The following is an 18,304-nucleotide window of genomic DNA, read 5'->3' on the forward strand; positions in this document are numbered from 1 at the left end:
ATTGCAGGACCTGTCTTACTTAATGTTGCACATTAAAGTAGTATGTAGTAGTAAATTGGATTTATTAAATTACCTAAAACTACTGGAGGGCACTGATTTCTCTGTTGGTAATCCAGCCTTGTTATGTTGTAATTTCTATGCTCTGAACTATGTTTTTTGACATAGACATCTTGGTTTAAGGCTAAAGTACAACTTTTAGGCACTTGTTCTTTATTTCAGTATTTCTGTTTACTGCTACTTTATACTTTCACTCCATTAGATTCATTTATAAAATCCTGGGGAACATTTTAAGACATTTAAGTCCACAATAATAATATATGGAACCGAAAAATATAGATTCAGAGATACAACTATTCTTTATGTTCAACTGACAGAAAAGGTTATCCAGTCATGGAAACAGTGAATAGGGTTTAATTCTTTATTATAAATCATTTACATTACAAAGTAAGACATTAGTCATTGCCATATCCATCCAAATAACTTGTTTACAAAGTAGGGTGAGTGAATCAACTGGTCAGAACCTTCACCTGCCCAGATGAGGGGTTATTGGGGTCTATTCTTAGTCACATTTGGGCCTAAAGGATGATGTTGGCACTGGGTTAATCATGTACCCATTATTGAGAATAAGCTAGTCGTTCCATGCAGGCACACACGCACACAAACACACACACTGACAGAAAGAATATCATCAGCCTTCAAGTATGAGTACACGACCACAGAGCTGCTTTTAGCTCAGGTGAAGAGCTACCGATGGCAAATGAAAAAACACGAGAAACAGCAGTCAGATGATGAAGCAGCAAAGACATGATAAGAAAAATGTGCAGGATAGACTAGACAGCAGGTTTATTTCTTCTTCTGGACCTTTTTTAACTGATCTGAGACTCCTTGTGCCCCGTTTGGATTATGAAATCCACTCCAGATCTTCTGAAGGAGTCAATCCATCAAAATCTTTCAAGATGAAGGCTTTACATTGTGATCTGCTCAACACACAGCTTCTCAGGCTTGATGAAGGCTTTAATGAACCTGACACACGCGGCCACAGTCAACTGGACCAAGTGTGGGGGATGTCAGCTGACGAGGTCATCAGTAGCTTGGAGTATTCTGGAATATGTTTTTTTGGTCTTTCCCTGCCCTTTACAAAGTTTTCACATAACACTTTTTTTTAATCTGTTAATCTGTAAATAAAAATGGTTTATAAATCATCTGCAAAACCTACATTTTCTATAAATTACACAATTCTTTTAACCCAAAGGTTAAAGCATCGGCTGAAAGTTGCAGTAGAAAACTCAGGGACAGAGAGATATAGAGATACGACCTCTGCATCCAGCAGTGACAAAAGGATTGGTAGAAAAAAACATCTATACAACAGCAAACTGATTTAAAAATTTTTTGCAAAAACACAAGGTTGAAGTGTCCTTTCTGAGTGAGAGTTTGTTCGTCTGACCCCTCAATGTCCAATCACGGCTCCAGACAGGAGCAGACAGGCTGAAAGGCAGCCACAGACTGGGTCAGTGTGTGTAGATAACTTCATGTGTGTATATTGTGTGTGTGGGTGTATAAATTAGTCAGCGTCTGTGATGTCATCATGCTCGTGTCAGCAGCTCCTGTGCCCACGTCTTGATGGCCGAGGTCGTGTGTTGAAGCAGCTGCCACGTGGAGTTGGTTAAGGACAAAGCGTGGCTCTGCAGACACGATACGGACACCTCGCCGCTGCAGGGAAACACAGGAAGGCAGTAGCAAATTTTTAGCAAATCATCGCAAAAATGCAACCTTTTGATTTGTCACCGGTTGTAACTCTTATGTAGTTTAAAACTAGTGATTTACTTAAGTGACTGAACCATTAAAACTAAAGAATTGTGTTTGTTAGGACAGGGTTAAATCTGTAAACTGGATGTCATAGTCTCATCATGAGCTGTAACATCCGCTTTGGGGGCAAATTACATATAAAAAACTTGACTGCCATTACATCATCAATGAAGGTATTACTTCACTGGAAAAAAATGAGTGGGGCTGCTTTTAAGGTTATTTTCATTATTGATTAGTCCACCGGTTATTTTCTTGATGAATCGTTTAGTTGTTTGTTGACCCTCTATTTCAAATTCCAGATGTTAGTGTAATCCAGTCAGCTCATTCAGAGAAATGAGGATGCACAGTTAAGGTAAAACAAACAATCAATCAAGTTAAAAGACTCCTCAAGGTTACTGACTTGCAGGAGTCCTGTAGGTTGGTCCATGCTCGCTGTAGCAGTTCAGTTACATAGGCCAGCGCTGGCAGGATGTAGTTCTGATGGAGGAAAAAGAGGAGCTCCTTTAAATAGTCCAACACCTGGAACACACTGTCAGGAGTGTTGGCGTTCACCTGGGCAAAGGTAGACAGAGATGAGACACGAGTCAGTGACATAGAATATGACTAGGCAGAAGGAGGTGACAGTTTTACATCCGTTTCCTCACAGTCTTACCCATTCTATGGCCTGTGGTGTCTTTTCTTTGACCCAGAGAATAAACTGTGTGGTGTTTTCAGAGATGAAGATGGCTGCTGTTTTTGCCTTTTCCAGACCTTTTTCCATTAGTGGCCCCATAACCCGAACACACTCAGAGTAATAATGAGGAGTGTTTGTCTCCAACCAGCTACCAAGGACACACAGACAAAAAAAGACACAAGTTGAATTTATCGACATGAAAAGTAACTAAACATGCTGTGAGTTGAACGATTTGTCATGGCTGCATTTAAATTTCTTTTAATAGATAAAAGGCAGTGTGAAAGTAGGCGTTTTAAATCCCTATTAATCGTTTCAATATTTTTAAGGCCAGTCTCATTTAAATCCAGTTCATTTTCAATAAATGAAAAAAAACCTACTGAATAAAATATTGTTTTATTGAAATGAATTAAAGATGTATTTTTAGGTGTTACACACACACAGGCCACTTTATCAGGTATTCATTGTCGATTAATTTGTTGATTATTTTATACATTTGGCTATTAGTTGTTTGATTTTTTAAAATATCAAAAAAAGACAAATCAGTTTACAGTCATACACGATTAAAAATAACAGAAAATATTCACATTTAAGAATCTGGAATCAGATAATTCAGGCTTTTCTTCTATCAAAAAAAAAATACTCAAACTGATCAATTTATTACTGAATAGGCCTAAGAGGTCGTATTGACAGTGGTGTTAAATTGGACTGCATTACATTGAGTAATTAAGTGTTTCTTACATTTTGTCTTTTATTTGACATATCAATTGCCTTCAAGGCCGTCAATGGAACTGCACCGTTCTACCTCCAAACACTGGTCAGACCACACACCCCAGCGCGACCACTTCGCTGTACTACATTTAGCTGGCAGGCTGGTACCGCCATCGCTGAGAGCAACCAAAGCTTGCTCAGCAAAGTCGTGACTCTTCTCTGTTTTGGCACCTCAGAGATGAAACGAACTCCTGGCCAATGTCAGGCCAGCAGAATTACTTGCCATCTTCCACAAAAGACTCAAGACTCATTTGTTCAGATTCACCTCGACCCCACATAGCACGACTCCCTCCCAATCCCATTTTTTTTCTTTATTACTCTAGCGATGGTGATATGTTGTGATTTCTTTCTTCTGACAAATGTACCTATTGTAAGTCACTTTGGACAAATGCGTCCTCTAAATGCCCTAAATGTAAATTTAAATGTAAATATCCAAAGGGGGACTGAAAAGTAGAAACACCTCTGAATGTAAAGCAGTTCAGAACTATGCATTCAGTGCTAAAATGTTTAATTGAATAAGTATTACTTTCCCACATTATAGGCATCATACAATTCACTGAAGTAAATTAGATTGAGCAGTTGTACCTTATAAAGTGGCCACTGAGTTTGTTTTATTTTCTATATTACTGTTAACTCATTCATGTTAAAGTAACTTAAGACAAACTACAATTATTAAAAACATCACTTTGGGAACATGTTTCTGCTAACACTGAGTCAGTCAGCAATCTGCTTTGTATACAGGAAGTGAATCCGATGTGTGCTGGATACTGAGCTATTTTTATTCTTTGGCGTGACTGGCCTCTGGTCAGACAAAGTGTACAAAAGCCAACAAGGACAAGGCCTAAAAGAGAGATACATTTGACAAATATCTAACACAGTGGATGGTAATTTGGTTCATTTGTGAGATGAGAAAGTTACATATACGGTGTATTGGTCAAATGATTGTTCGCAAATACTTTGTGACAAGAAAAGTTAGGTCATACCTGAAACCCTGTTTGGTGTACACTGATATTTTGCCCCAGGCCTGTTGAGATACGGCTGTGACCCCTGAGCTGCGGAGATGCTTGGCTGTGCTGGAATCTGAAACAAACCACACATTGTAAGACCTCAGGAACAAACATAAAAACTAGTTATTGTGACGAGTAAAGAGGACGAACCTGTGAAGGAGCCGTGGGATCTGATGTCATGCGCGATGAAGCCGGCAACAAACACGACCAGAACCATGAGGAGTTTGGACCAGGGGAACCCACGACCACGCATCTTTACCTGCAGATTCTGAAGGCAGATAAGGACAACACTGAGAAAACACTACTGAGAGTAATGTGTGTGGAACTATTTCTAAAACCTGTCAAAATTCCCACCATTTCTCAAGTTGTAAAATGACTGTTGACTTGATTCTATCTCACCTGGCACAGGCTATTGCACTCCTGAAGGTCCTGAGATTCAACAGTGTCTCTCATCTCCTCATTGGTCACTCTGAAAGACTGGATTGTTTCTTCGAGGTTCTTTCGGACCTATAAAAAAAGGGGGGGGGGGGGGGGGAATAAAGCACAATTAGTCAAACAAAAGATTAATACAGAAACAATAAAAGGTGGTTTTATTCTTAGTGTGATGCAGCAAGCAAGCTTAGAGTTAATAAATGAGTAAACACTTGCTGTTACACCTAAATTAAACTTAGTGAATCTGGGCTTTTAAACCATCAGATATCACGGCAGGAGTCGTACCTTTGGTGGCAGGATATTCCAAGACTTCAATAAATGATTCAACAGCAGACTGGAGAGGAAAACAGAAATGAGGTCAGCTCTTTTTATCAGTACACAAATGGCTGCAATCCAGAAATAATCTTTAATGTCTTTAACTTTAATTGTGAAGTATGCTTTTGCCATAGAGCTACACTGTTTTCTTTCTACTTCTCACATCTTAAAAAGACACAAACATGTATAACTCACCTAGACTGGGCTAAGTGTTTGGTATAGAGCTGTCTCCACACTCCTAGACTCTGCACGTCCACACACAAACACTCAGTCATACTGCTGAGCAGCTGCAAAACGAGAGAGGAAGAAGAGAAAGACAAAAAGACAAAATTTAATTTCTGATTCAATTCTATACATGTTTTAAGCTATAATTTTGATACTAATCTTTATTCATCTCTTAGTTACGCTAACCAGCGAATTTTATGATGATCGAACAACAGTGATAGCAGATCAAGACCACATCCTATTCAAGAACACATCTGGTAGCTACATATTATGGATAATTACTTGTATTATTGTTAAGTTAAATGCCATTAGAGCAGTCCAGGAAATGCTGTCATTTGTCAGCAGCAATATCTGGCCAGTTAGCTAATGGAATGAGTTAGCTGGCTAGTGGTTATAAACACAGTTGGAGTGCTTGAGAGTGTATTTTCTTTTCAAGCTGGTCACTTTAATGAGGTTCTAACAACCTACTGTCTGATAAGTCACATACACCGGAAAGATTTATGCAGCTGCACTGAGCTAAACTACATTCTGTCTTTTGTATTGGTCGAGACAGTAGTTTTATGTAGAAAAGATCAGTTTAAAGTCTAAAACACATTCGGAGTTTGTACGTCTGTGTGCGTACCTCTCTCTTCATGTCATCTGGACAGTGTGGTGTGGCTCTGGACAGAAACGATGGCAGGTATGTGTGTAATGTGCTTTCAGGTTTGGCTCCAAACGCGAGGACCTTCAGGCGAGGGTACAGACGCCTCAGCTGCTCCTGCAGACTGAACACAAATAAAAATACCTTCAATGATACGTTTATCACTTTTTAAACAAGCAGAAAACTGCCTTGTGCATTATGTTACATTTACCTTGGTGACAGGGCATTCTTGGGCATGAAGGCAAAATCCAGCAAAGGAAAGAACTCTTTCGGACCCATGATGCCAAATCCCTTTGTCAGGTTTGCATGAAGTCTGGGAAAAGAAGAATTTTACCCACAATCAGTCAAGACATATTTTAATTTCAGTCAGACATATACAAAACAGTGTCCCATGAAGAATTGACCGTAACTATACAGTGTACAGTACTACAGGTGTCATGGTTCTCCAAATCCACGATTCGATTTGCTGTTAAAGTCAAGACTTCATTTCTAGCACTGACAGTATTGCTTTTGTCACACCCATATTTAGATTTTAAAAAATAACCAACAGATTATTAGTTTCATGCTCTGACAACTGCCATTATAAAAAAGACAGGGGTATTTTACAACAGTTGGCGGAATCGCCAATACTGCCTTTGAATTCGAGGATCGAACTGAAAAATCAAACCAAAAAAAACAAAACATATATTTCTAAAAAGGACTTACAGCAGAAGTCTCTCCAGGTATGCAATGGCATATGAAGACAGGGATTTCACTCCGAGCACAGGAAGCATGATACCCAGCCACACTGAAACACAGATAAAGGACTTGATTTATCATATAAGAACTTTTAGTTCTGGCACTAAATATTTGTTTAACTGTTGGCCCAGAGCAACTGCAGAAGAACATGGGTTTTGTTCTCACGTGCCATATTATATAAGTAGCATAGTGAAAGAAAACATGAAGGTAGCTAGTATGGTGAAAACTAAAGCGGAAGGATTAAAGAGCTCTGCAGTCATCCCTCAGAGATGCTTCACTGTTATACAGGTATGTTATGTTGAATGCACTCAGATTTACTATATAGCAAGATTCCCATTGCATATCACACCAGTCAATTCTTGCTCAGTCTAATTATATCAAAAGCCCTTTTTAAACAGCCTCTCCGCATTATCTCCGGAGCGGTGGGTCGCCAATTCTCCGCTGATGGTGTTTCACACAGAGCGAAGCATCTCCGCCTTCACGTGTGTAATTCACACAGAAAGCCGGTTCTGCGGCTCCTAAAGAGGCGTGACGGTACACGTCATGTTGATGACGTTGGTGTTTCCCCAGGTGTTCCCCCGTTAATCCAAAACCCGCGGACAGTTTATAATCATATGGATGCTGTTATAATGTGTAGTGATTGAGATCCTGACCCACCAAACATCCTGGAAAGTGACAGAGTTAAGTTTTTCGTGCTAAATTACGTAATTATCCATAATCACCATCAGTAAACAGGACGCTGTCTGACTCCCTCACTCGCGGGGACGGAGGCTGTTTTCTGGAGGACAGTTCACTGAAGTCTCGGTCCGGAGGGCTGACGGTCGCAGTGATTTATTTTCTTCACAAACACTCGGTGAGTTTAAGTTTTTTTGCCGGTGACAGACGCTGTTTTTTGAGCAGAAATGTGAGGAAGAGTCGGGAGGACGGACAGGAGGACAGACGCTTCTGCATGTACAGCTGCTGTATTTGTTTTCTTCATATAAGTTGCCAAAGACAGTTACAGTTACTACATTACTTTTGTTCGGTCCTGTAACGTTGCTTTGTGGGGCATTTCTCTGTATTTAGTTGAGTGAAGGACCTGTGTAGTTATCAGACTGCACGACCGACAAGCCCTCGGTCCGCGCCTCCGGATTATCCGTTCTCACTGGGACGGCTCACCAATAATGCGGCCCCGATACTACCTCCATAGGTGGATCAGCGCCGGAGAGAAATTTCACCCCTCTCCGCATCCCAAACTTTCACACAGAGGAGGGTGTGGAGAATTGGCGCAGGATCTCTGCATGCAAACGGCAGTGTGAAAGAGGCTTGTGTGAATGGGGCTAGTGTGTGACGCTCAGACAGGAAACTCTTGACTGCTGTTTTAAATTCTCAATAACAAGATTAGAGTATACATGAACAGGTTTTAATCTGATATTATATTCTAACATCAAGATAATATGCAGCACATTTTGCATTTGCAGCTTTGTTAAGAATGTGTCTTTCTTGCCTTGAGCGAGTCGAATGGTACCTGATACTCTTCTTTTGCAGATGAAGGTTGTTATGCAATTTTCCAAGAATATTCATCCTCCTATGTCTGCACACTGTAACAACACCCACGTCTCTCCCACCTCATAGCCTCATTAAACACAGACAAAGATGAGGAGCAAAAGCTGAGTGTGTGAAGCTACCATGTGTTTAAGCTCACAGATGGCTGTCAGAGGATGTGTTACTGCTCTAATGTGCACTGTTGCTTTACTAACCCCCAACCCAGACTGGCTATTAGCACATATTGTTGGGAAAGTGGGAGAAAGGGGAGACACAGATGAGCTGAGAGGATGATAAAATACTGTTACTACATATTTGAGGGAGTAGATACTTTGTAGTTGGGGGAAAATGTGTGTAAATTATTTTGGTAAGTGCTGGCTGTTTGTTACCTCTTAGTCCTTGGCTGAGGTCAAAAAATCCAGCTTGTCCAAGAGCCCACATGATGGTCAAACATTTCACTGGACGATTCTGAACTGACCGCAACAACTCCAAATACTAGGGAAGAAAGAAAGGATATTAATATTAACGTTGAAAAAGAAAAATCCCCAGTAAATTAGACAATAGAACTTAAGTTTAAAAAGTCAGAGGAAGGTAAACCGTTTTTCAGAAAGGAAAGCAATTGTATATTCAGAGCAGACAAGGGCAGTGAAGCAGAAACCTGCCAGTTATCTGCAGAGCTCAAGGACACACACTCACTTACCTCTGATAGGTTTTGGGTGGCTATTCTGGGTTTGTCCTGTAGGATTGCCTGAATGCAAACTCTGTAGCCATGCAGAGGTTCTCCTAGAAACAGAGAGAAAAACTGTTGGGTGCTTTCTAAGGTTTTGTTTTTGTATATACTCTTAACAAATTAATAGTAAAATATTGTTTTGATGAGGTGATGGGGTCTAAGATGCAGACTATATAATCACTATTTCCTAGTCCATCTTAACCTATGTTGTATGTTTTCTACATTTTTGCTCTCTACCATTATTTCCTTATTATCAGCTAAATCGAGAGCCAATAATATTGACTTAACAAGAGCAGCATTTACACTCTAAGATAGGTAGGTGGCTGTTAGAAGAAGGAGAAGGAGAAATATTTTGAGTAGAAGATGGAATGATATCAAGGGCTGTTGCATTACAATAGCTTTCATTACTGCATGACCTCTGTCTTCATTTACAGCACAAACCACCTCCAACCCTCCATGTGAGCTCTTACTCTTACCTGACTGTCTGTCCAGCTCCCTGAGCATAGTATAAACACAGTGGTCGAATAAATCTGGCAGAATGTCACCGCAGCGTGCGATGAGACCTTTGATCACGCCCTTCAGCTCTTTTCCTGTAAGACAGTATGGGTAGTCTGGGGACAAAAAGAGGACTTGAAATAAGCAAAGTCCTTTGATTATTGTGTCAGTACCAACAGTCTGTTTGGGCTATACTGAATGTGCACAATACTTTCTTCCTAATCTTTCTCTAAAACCAAATAAAGTGTGAGTTTGACCGACCGTGAGCATAGCTGCTGAGTGTGGGCTCAGCCTCTGGCGCAGTCAGATGAAGGTTTAGGTATCCTGCCAGGTCTTTGAGCCACACTGATGGGTTTTCTGGAAACAGGGTCTGACTGTGGGCTAACTGCTCCTTCAGGTCACCAACATCCAACTAAAACAGAACAAGACAGAAATAAAACATTAAGAAACAAAACATCCATTATGCAGTGATGAGACTGCATTTCAGCATGTGATACTTTGCTTTGGAAATGCAACAATGTTGCACTGTTTCTGTGAACATATTAATGGCTTTTAAAGGTTTTACAAACCCCATTACATTTATCTTTTCATTCACTGACAAAGATCAGACTAATTCCTAAACCTGACGGTGATTACTAAATCAGTTAGTTCTTAAATCTTAGCAACAAATTGTGTTTTAGGGAAAAAAGAACAGACAGAATCTTCAAAATAGTCCCCAAATCTTCCTCTTCTCATAAGAAGCTGCAAGAAAAATGACTTATACAACAAATTTTACTGACCAAATATGTCAACAACCCAGAAGTTTCGTATTTGCAATACTCACAGCTTTGAAGGCCTCCTCAAGGCTCTTGTGAGCCGGGCTGGTGACTGTACTGCTGGATGGTGTCTTCTTGGATGGTTTACTTGATGAAGGTTTCTTATTTTCAGGCTCGGCTGCTGGTGGAACCTGCTCCTTGTTCTGTTTTTTTCCCATCTTCTCAAAGCTGTCGTACAGAGTCTCTGACATCTTCAGGGGTGCTGAAGGAAACAAGGCAGCTGTGGTTAAGACACACCTCTGTGCAGAAATTAGTCAATTTTCTTCTGTCCCCTTCAACACTTTTTTACATTCACCCTGTGAATGAGGTTAATCCTTGAAGCCAAGGCATTCCGCTCCCCTCACATTCAGGGCTTCCACCCGCCCTCTATGGCTTACGTCATGAGCTGTTATAATACCAGACAATATCCATGCAACACTCATTACAATTCACAAAGGAACAGAGTTAAGCACCAGAAGCATTCCAAGTTTTCCCCTGTGTGTTACTCGTTAAGATCCACTGTGCCTAGTGCTAATATTAGTGCTAATATAAGTATCAAAACAATGACATTTTAACATTTAGTTGAAGTGTTCAGCATAACCGAGAACTTATAATTTGGTAATATTTTGTATTACCAAAATGTAACATCATTCTATACTTTATTTATTGTCAACAAATCCCATGATCAATGAACAAATCCATAACTGTAGCTGTCAGTCTTTCCCCAGAAAGACATAAATAAAAACAGGCAACAAATACAGTTCCTTTTTTTGCCGTAGTAATTTCCTAACACAGCTGGGAACAGACGTTTCTTTTTAACAAACTATACGCAAACATTAGGAAATAAGGCACTTGTGGGGACTATTTTCAGCTGCAGAGGAATGCACATTTTGTACATGTAATAATTTGTAAATTCTTTTCTATAAACTTGATTGTTTTTTGTAAATATTCATTATGAATTTGAAGCCTTCAATGTGTAAAGTGGGAGGAACCACAGTGTACTAACTTTTTTAGAACTTGGGCTGTATGTGGGATTGAAACAAAATAAACTGCAGTTCCAATCTTCATTGTTCTAAAGAAAATGGTCACTCAGTAGAACATTATGACTTATCAAATGGTAAAGTATTTGGAAATTATGGGGTTCTATGCCACAGAGGAATAAGCTACATCAGGCTTGTAGGTTAATTTTGGTCTTTTCAAAGGATGGTTTCAAAATAAGAACAAAAAATTGCACTCACACTGAAACCCAGACTATTAGCATTAATTCATTCCAGAGTAAGCGGCTCGATTAGGCTCTGACCATAACCAACTGCAGTAAAGGTTGTATTTAAAGAATTCAACTAGGAGTCCATATGACTGCAGACACGAATCCCAGTCAACCCCACCCACAGACTGGAGCTGGTGTTGAAAGAGGTCACCAGTTGTTCACTGATCATTTAGCTCTACATGCTGCTTACAAACCTAAATCTATATTGGGTCTGTGTATGTGTCGGCATATCACAGGGCTGTGACGCAAAGAGGGGGCTTGTTGCATCATGTTCACGACAGACTATCACCATAACTTCTTTAACTGAATCCTCGACAGTCTGGATTATTTTTCACTTCCCAGAACAGAAATAAATCCATCACAACGGGCAGACTGAACTCATGAGTAACATAACGAAGTATTTATTACCCTCACTGAAGCCAGTGGTCATCTGCATGAATGTCTCAGTTTAGTAATCAGTGCCTGAATAGCAAAGAAAGTACTAAAAAGGCGTAATCTGACCAGTCTCGTCACATCTATTAATACTAAACAAATATCCGTAAGTGTCAGGAAGTGGTCATTTTCCAGCAGCACCTCCTGACATGCTAAGACTTATCAGTGAGGTACAGTAACAGGGCAACAACAAATGAGGCCACTTGAGTAGCAACAAGTAATACTTTAAAAATGACAACTTCATGTGCCCCAACACTGGGGGAAACAACTGACTAGGTGGAAACAAAACAGTATATTTATTGTTTTTTTATAGTCCTTATCTTTCCTTAAAACTTAGACACTGTAGTGTACAGTTAGTGTTTTCATGTAAGAATTCACTTCAAGATCATCTTAATCACTTTAAAGCCCTTAATAGTTCTGAAGAACTTCTTGAAAACACAAAGCTAATTCTCAACTTATTGATTCTCTGAATCTTGCAAAACTGGGTATGAGTCTCAAAAATCAAACGTCTTTCTCCAGGAAGTTACAGTTTGTTGAATAATTGCTTTAACTATTTGATTGTTTTCCATGAAACTGTGTCACATTGGTGAATGTAATTATAATTAATTTTACACAAAACACAGATAATGGGGAAAAATGCAGAATATTGTCCCTGATAATGGGCCAGGTTTATCCTAAGCTTTTTCTCAAATTATCACTCCAACTGTTTTATGTTATTGTCATTTGTTTACAACCATGCTTCCTAATGAAGAAACTGCTTTATCACGTCTTTACCACGTAATTCCAGCAAACACTTTGGAGATTTGCCACCAGTCTTTGTAAATGTCAAATACATCAACAAAAACAAATTCTGTCTTCTTAGTGGGAGCGTGTTTGCATTTGTTGTAGAGGTTTAAACAAGCACAAGATGAGTTTCAAAAGTTTAAAATAAAATGTACGCAATGTGTGGGGAATTACTATTTTATATATTTTAGACCCTGAAGTTCCATTAATGTTCTATAAAGCCTATTATTGGAGCACAGCTACAGATGCGGAAATAACTGCTGTGTGGCTCTACATCTGTCATTGATGATGCAAGATGATGATCCATATGTGTCTGAAATCTCAATTTACAGTGCTGCTCACTATATAGCAAACCAATCAGTGTCTGAGTGATTTTGGACACTGTCCTGGCATCTTATCAGCAGAGGGTCTTGATGTTGTGGCGGGGTGTAATCTGAGTAGTTGTACCCAGTGCGACCCTCTTACAGGGTGTGTGGACTCCAATGGATTCTCACACCAGCAGAAGAATAGCTGACAAGAAGCTTCACATATAGATACAGAGAAAAACACTTTCAGACACTTCTTAACAACATAGAGCAGACTGCAGCAAGGCAGGTCTTTCTCTGTGTATAAAGCCAGAGGGATTTATGATGTTTGTCTGGCATTATTTAAGAAAAACATGAACTGTGTCGTCAAAGGTTATGCTGGTATTTAGAAAGGAGGGCTAAAAAACGAATTAATACCAATACAGATATTAACTTGTTCTACAGAGATCATTAAAGTTAACAATTTGCATTTTAATTAATTCTACTACTGAAATGAATACAGTAATATAAAGTAAAAACCAATTGGATAATGTCTGACATTGTTTTTTTTAACCCTCCATAAATGAAGGTGCCTTCAAAATAGCGTGTGGCATGTAAATCAACATCATTTAACATGTTAGACTTGACATAATCACTCTTATTGAAAGATGAACCCATATCAGATATCCTATAACATGTTCAGACATGTAATGTGGAACAAGTCCAATATATGCATCGCATCAGCTGTCTTATATATGACTTCCTCAAGGTGAAGGTATGTATTTAAAATGCTATATCAGACATTGTAAACAGAACCCAAGGCTGCAGAGCAGAGACTTAAGAGAACCGCTTACATTTGTAATTTTTTGTCTAATTTAGTGATGTGAGAAATTCTTGGCTAAATCAGGGCTCAAGGATCCACCTCCTATGGTTGCACATGCGCCCAAAAATCAGTTTTCATTAGTTGCATCATTTCACCTGATATTCAACAGGTCTGATTCTTTAAAAAGCAGCCTGTAAACATATTTTTGTCTTTACAAACATCAACTGGATGTATAGACAGTTGCCTTTGAATTAGCATATAAACCCATTTGCTGAAGATCCCATGTCCTATTACTCTGTCTCTGGATTTTATGCATCTTCCACTTTATCTCTGGAGAATAATGTACTTTTAACATGAATAAAAATGCTTTCTGTGATACGACAATAATATTTGAGATTGATTTTTCCATTTTGAGTTTGTTAAGCACTTTCAACATTAAGGTTGTGGAGGTTATCCATTCAAATGCATTATTGGGTGCACTTTAATTATGTGCTGGTGCACCTGAATGGAAAATGCAGGTGCACCTGTGCAACCAGTGTAAAGGGTTAGTCTGGACACTGGAGCCCTGTCAGTAACAGTGACAAACAAACAAGTCTAATCTTACCTTCCAAAAGCTGTTTCGAGCTAAATCAAGCATTATATAACTAACACTTTCTTTCTGGTGTCTCCATGTGAAGACACGCAACCCACAAAGCTGCTCTAACACATACAAAGCCTGAAGCTGAACCTGTGGCTGGAGGATCATTTTGAATATGTCAAACCCAAAAACTCAAAAGTAACCACCTCATGGTTCAAATATGGAAGCCTTTAAGGCTTTAAACTGAGATTTGTTCATTATAACATTGATCATCTTTAAGAGTTCAGTATCTGATTATTTGTAGAGCCTGGTAATGCTAAAGCAGGGGAAAGTATGATCCTGGTATTTCTTTTAGAAAACACCTTTACACCACCTCAGCACCGACAGAGTCACTGTGACCAGTAAGACAGACTTTGGACCAGCTCATTCACTGATAAAACTGGTGCATAAACAAATAGCAGTGGCAAAGTCAGATCTAATCTGCTCTGTCACCCATTATTTAACTCACAACCATACCTGTGGGGGGGTGCAGTAGTTGAGGGTAGTTGTGAATGTTAATTATGCTAAATATAAACCAACACAATCCATCATGCTGTAGGTCTGTAATTATGTTCTACTAAGGTATCATCACACCACACAGAATAACTGCCAGATTTAATGTGGCCCAAGGGGAGATTAATCTGCTGTTTTACCTGTGTCAAAAGTTAGTTTATTGGCCTTTGTTGACCAGTGCTCTGAGCAATGTGTGTTTTTTTTTAAATACTAGAATACTACCTGTCCCAAGGATTGCTGTATGTTTATTTGATTAAAACATAAATTACTTAAGGAATTTGACATGTGAGAACATAACTGATAACGAAGATCTTGAAGCTGGATTTGAACTCAACACAGAGCTTCGAACAATTAAAGCAAGAGAAAATCTAAAACTCTGCTAATTCATGTGTATTACTACCATCTAACTAATACTGCAAAAGCACAGAACTTCAATTAGGATACAGATAATTATACTGTATCTATTCTCCTTTCATAAAAAGGGTGATGGTGATGGTTTCACAGATATATATCATTATCATCAACAGAACCAGCAATGTTAGTTAAGTGCACCCATATGACTACTATTGTAGTCACGAAGGTTCAAAAATGGGTGGCAAATAAACTGTATATTCTATTATTACTATTAGTCATTAAAAGGCCATTGAGTTTTTTTTTGTTTGTATTTTCAGCAGCAAATTCATATAATTAGGTATTGGGACTGGGAAAGAAAATTTTAATATTTTTATACTTTTTACAAAATATCTCAATTGATGATATGGCAGTATCGTAAGGATGACAATTGCTACTTTCACTAAATATTAAAACAATGAGATTTCTGATCAATAATCACAAGTAATGTGGATATAATAACTGAATGGATAAAGGCAAATATTGGAATGTTGGGAAAAATAATATTCAGGGTTCTCCCAAGAAATTTTTAGTGTAGGGGTGCGAACGCTCGTCAACGTCAGTCCGGGGGGGGAGACACGGACGGACGGACAGACGGTCATCAACTCCGTCAACTGGGGGACGGACGGACGCTCGTCACTGTCACGCGCGGAGTATAGCGGCGCTGACCTAGCGGTATAGCGGCGCAGCGCCGCTGTTCCACCGTCTGGGGAGAACCCTGATATTTCATTGTAATGTAGCCTTTAAAACCAGGGAAAGATAGCACTCATGCGTATCACGAAATAATGATATCCATCATATTAGAGGATAAAAAGTCTCACATCATGAAAACGATATATTGATATATTACACAGGCATACTCAGTAGTATGTTCAATTAAATCTTTGCATAGTGTCTTTTCTTATACATGTTGACAGTAAGAAAAAGTGTATAGCGGGGGGAATCTGGGATTCAATTAGCCACACTGATGAATGATCACTCATGTGACAGCTGTCCGTGTAAGCTACATGGACAAAAGCCTATTTAATAAGCCTAAACTCATACGGTTCAGCTGTGTAACAACAACCTCGAGTTGAATTTAACAGCGTAACAGCAAAATAAAAACAAAAAGTCATTAAGTCAGTTAACACATTGACCAGAGATGCAGCTCCTCAGTGATGACGTTGCCTGTGTTGACACACTGTTCGAAAGGCTGCTAGCAAGCTAACTGCTGATTAGCAATTCCTTCTTGCTGTATGAGGCAGGAGCGCATTGCCCAAAAAGATTTTATAGCCATTTGAAACTAGAGCGTCAGGAGATACGGTTAAGTATAGCCACGCAGACAAACTGGTAACCCCCCTCCGAAGGAGACAAAAAAAATGCCGTAGGAAGTAGTCACTGCGCGATGCTATGCTACAGCGGCTAGCTTGTCAAATCATATGACAGTTACGAGCCATCGTCATTTCCAGTATACAACCGACCAAAAAGTAAATGTCAGAAGAGACAATTTCGGTCGTGGACACAGACAAACAGGTAGTTCCATCGGTTTTCTTTCATGTGAACTTTAGCAGTAAGGTAATTGGGTCACAGAGAAGCTAGCAGCAGTCTATGGAGGGCCATGTTCACTTACGTCTGGATGGCTGGTTAGATTCGCCCAGGGCTTTCCTTCCCCCGCTGCCGGTTTTCTTGTCAGTCGCGTTCTTCGCTCCACCTGAGCTGGTGTTTTTCTTTCCTTTCTTCACTACCTCCCATTTGCCGACTGAGCCATTATTTGAAGCCATGTCTGTGGTCCAGTTGTGGTGTTATCAGTTAAGAGTTGCTGTGACTTCCTGCTGCTGAATGAACAGGACTACGGGACGCTCTCTCAACCAACAGCTCTCTGATCATTTAACCGTCCGCGTGCCACGTCTCTTTTGTCGGCATGACGTCAGAGTGATGCGTTTCGACCGTTAGTTTGACTTCCCTGAGGAAGCTCGAAAACTTCAAACATGTCTAACTTTTGAATACAAATATCCGAAATATATACCTCAAGTAACCCAGAGTATCTAAAAATTAATGTGTGTTTACTCTTTGTTTAAGTTATAATTGTATGTACGTTGAAAAGTAAAATATGAATTTGAAAATACATTTAAAAATGGCGACTGCTTTGATTTGGGACAAATAGGCTAAACTGATAACAAAAACATATCTCAGGCCAATCTATTGGATCCGATATGCCCATAATTAAAAGCTTTAATCCATGAATAGATTAGCTGACTGACCATAAAGTGCCAACTATTTTAAGAAATAGTATTTTAGTCATAAAAAACACACCAAATGATCCTCAGATAATAATAATAATAATAATAATAATAATAATAATAAGCCCTACACTAGCAAGCATTAAAGTTATGGTATCGTTAACAGCTGGGATGTAGTGGAGGGTAACCTTCTTCATATGAAACATAAGTTTTACTCACTTTTTTACCAGTTAACCATTACTTCACATTGGACAGTTTAGCCAGCGGACATTCCCAGTAGTTTTTGTTTTACCACTAAAGCCCTGGATACCAGTCATGTTAACTGGATGTACATACTGGTATCAAACAGTACTTATGATAACTGGAATTACCACCTCCACGCACCTTTTGTTTGTCAAATGTCATAAGACATTTGAATGCCAAAGCTTATTTCACTCATATGAATTCTTAAGTTATGTTCATGTCTTGTGAGGTCACTGTAAATAACATTTTTTAACCTTTTTAAGTAGAGAGTTTTTCAACAAAAACTAAGGAGTTTGAGTTAAATTATGACAAAACAAGGGGTTCTAACATTTGGACATTCAAAAATAATTCAAAGACCAGAACAAGCCCCAGGTACAAGAATCCTTATGTACTGACCGCTGCTCAGCTTATAATTTTCTTTTTCATATTGTAGCAACAAGGGAAATATGAAAACTTTGGGTTTGGATAACAAAAAAAAGAAAAAAAAAATTTTAATTCTTCATATAAACTGGATCTGAGATGTAAACAGAATAATGCAAAGCAGTATCAAGAAAAAAGTTATGATGGCAGCAGGTTATAGTGAGTTT

General features: G+C 39.0%; 1 protein-coding gene across 1 annotated transcript; it reads right to left on the reverse strand.

The window, feature by feature from the left end:
* Positions 1-395: 395 nt before the first annotated feature.
* On the reverse strand, positions 396-17,143 carry tmem214 (transmembrane protein 214). Its single transcript, XM_030405832.1, has 17 exons — positions 16,865-17,143; positions 10,177-10,370; positions 9,615-9,765; positions 9,335-9,469; positions 8,829-8,911; positions 8,518-8,623; positions 6,572-6,653; positions 6,078-6,179; positions 5,849-5,990; positions 5,197-5,288; positions 4,972-5,020; positions 4,654-4,761; positions 4,405-4,522; positions 4,231-4,327; positions 2,459-2,627; positions 2,207-2,358; positions 396-1,710 (listed from the first exon to the last, which is right to left on the reverse strand). The coding sequence occupies exons 1-17, from the start codon at positions 17,013-17,015 to the stop codon at positions 1,584-1,586; spliced, it is 2,058 nt and encodes a 685-aa protein (XP_030261692.1). The 5' UTR covers positions 17,016-17,143; the 3' UTR covers positions 396-1,583.
* Between the last annotated feature and the right edge of the window lie 1,161 nt (positions 17,144-18,304).

Source organism: Sparus aurata, chromosome 22 (genome assembly GCF_900880675.1).
Source record: "Sparus aurata chromosome 22, fSpaAur1.1, whole genome shotgun sequence".
Taxonomy (NCBI): Eukaryota; Metazoa; Chordata; class Actinopteri; order Spariformes; family Sparidae; genus Sparus; species Sparus aurata.

Excerpts from the sequence above, each read along its gene's own strand:
- tmem214 (XM_030405832.1), bottom strand. The coding sequence starts at position 17,015 with ATGGCTTCAAATAATGGCTCAGTCGGCAAATGGGAGGTAGTGAAGAAA. Across the intron at positions 9,766-10,176 it reads TTGAGGAGGCCTTCAAAGCT|TTGGATGTTGGTGACCTGAA; the intron begins GTGAGTATTGCA and ends GTTCTGTTTTAG. Across the intron at positions 9,470-9,614 it reads ACTCAGCAGCTATGCTCACG|ACTACCCATACTGTCTTACA; the intron begins GTCGGTCAAACT and ends TTTTGTCCCCAG.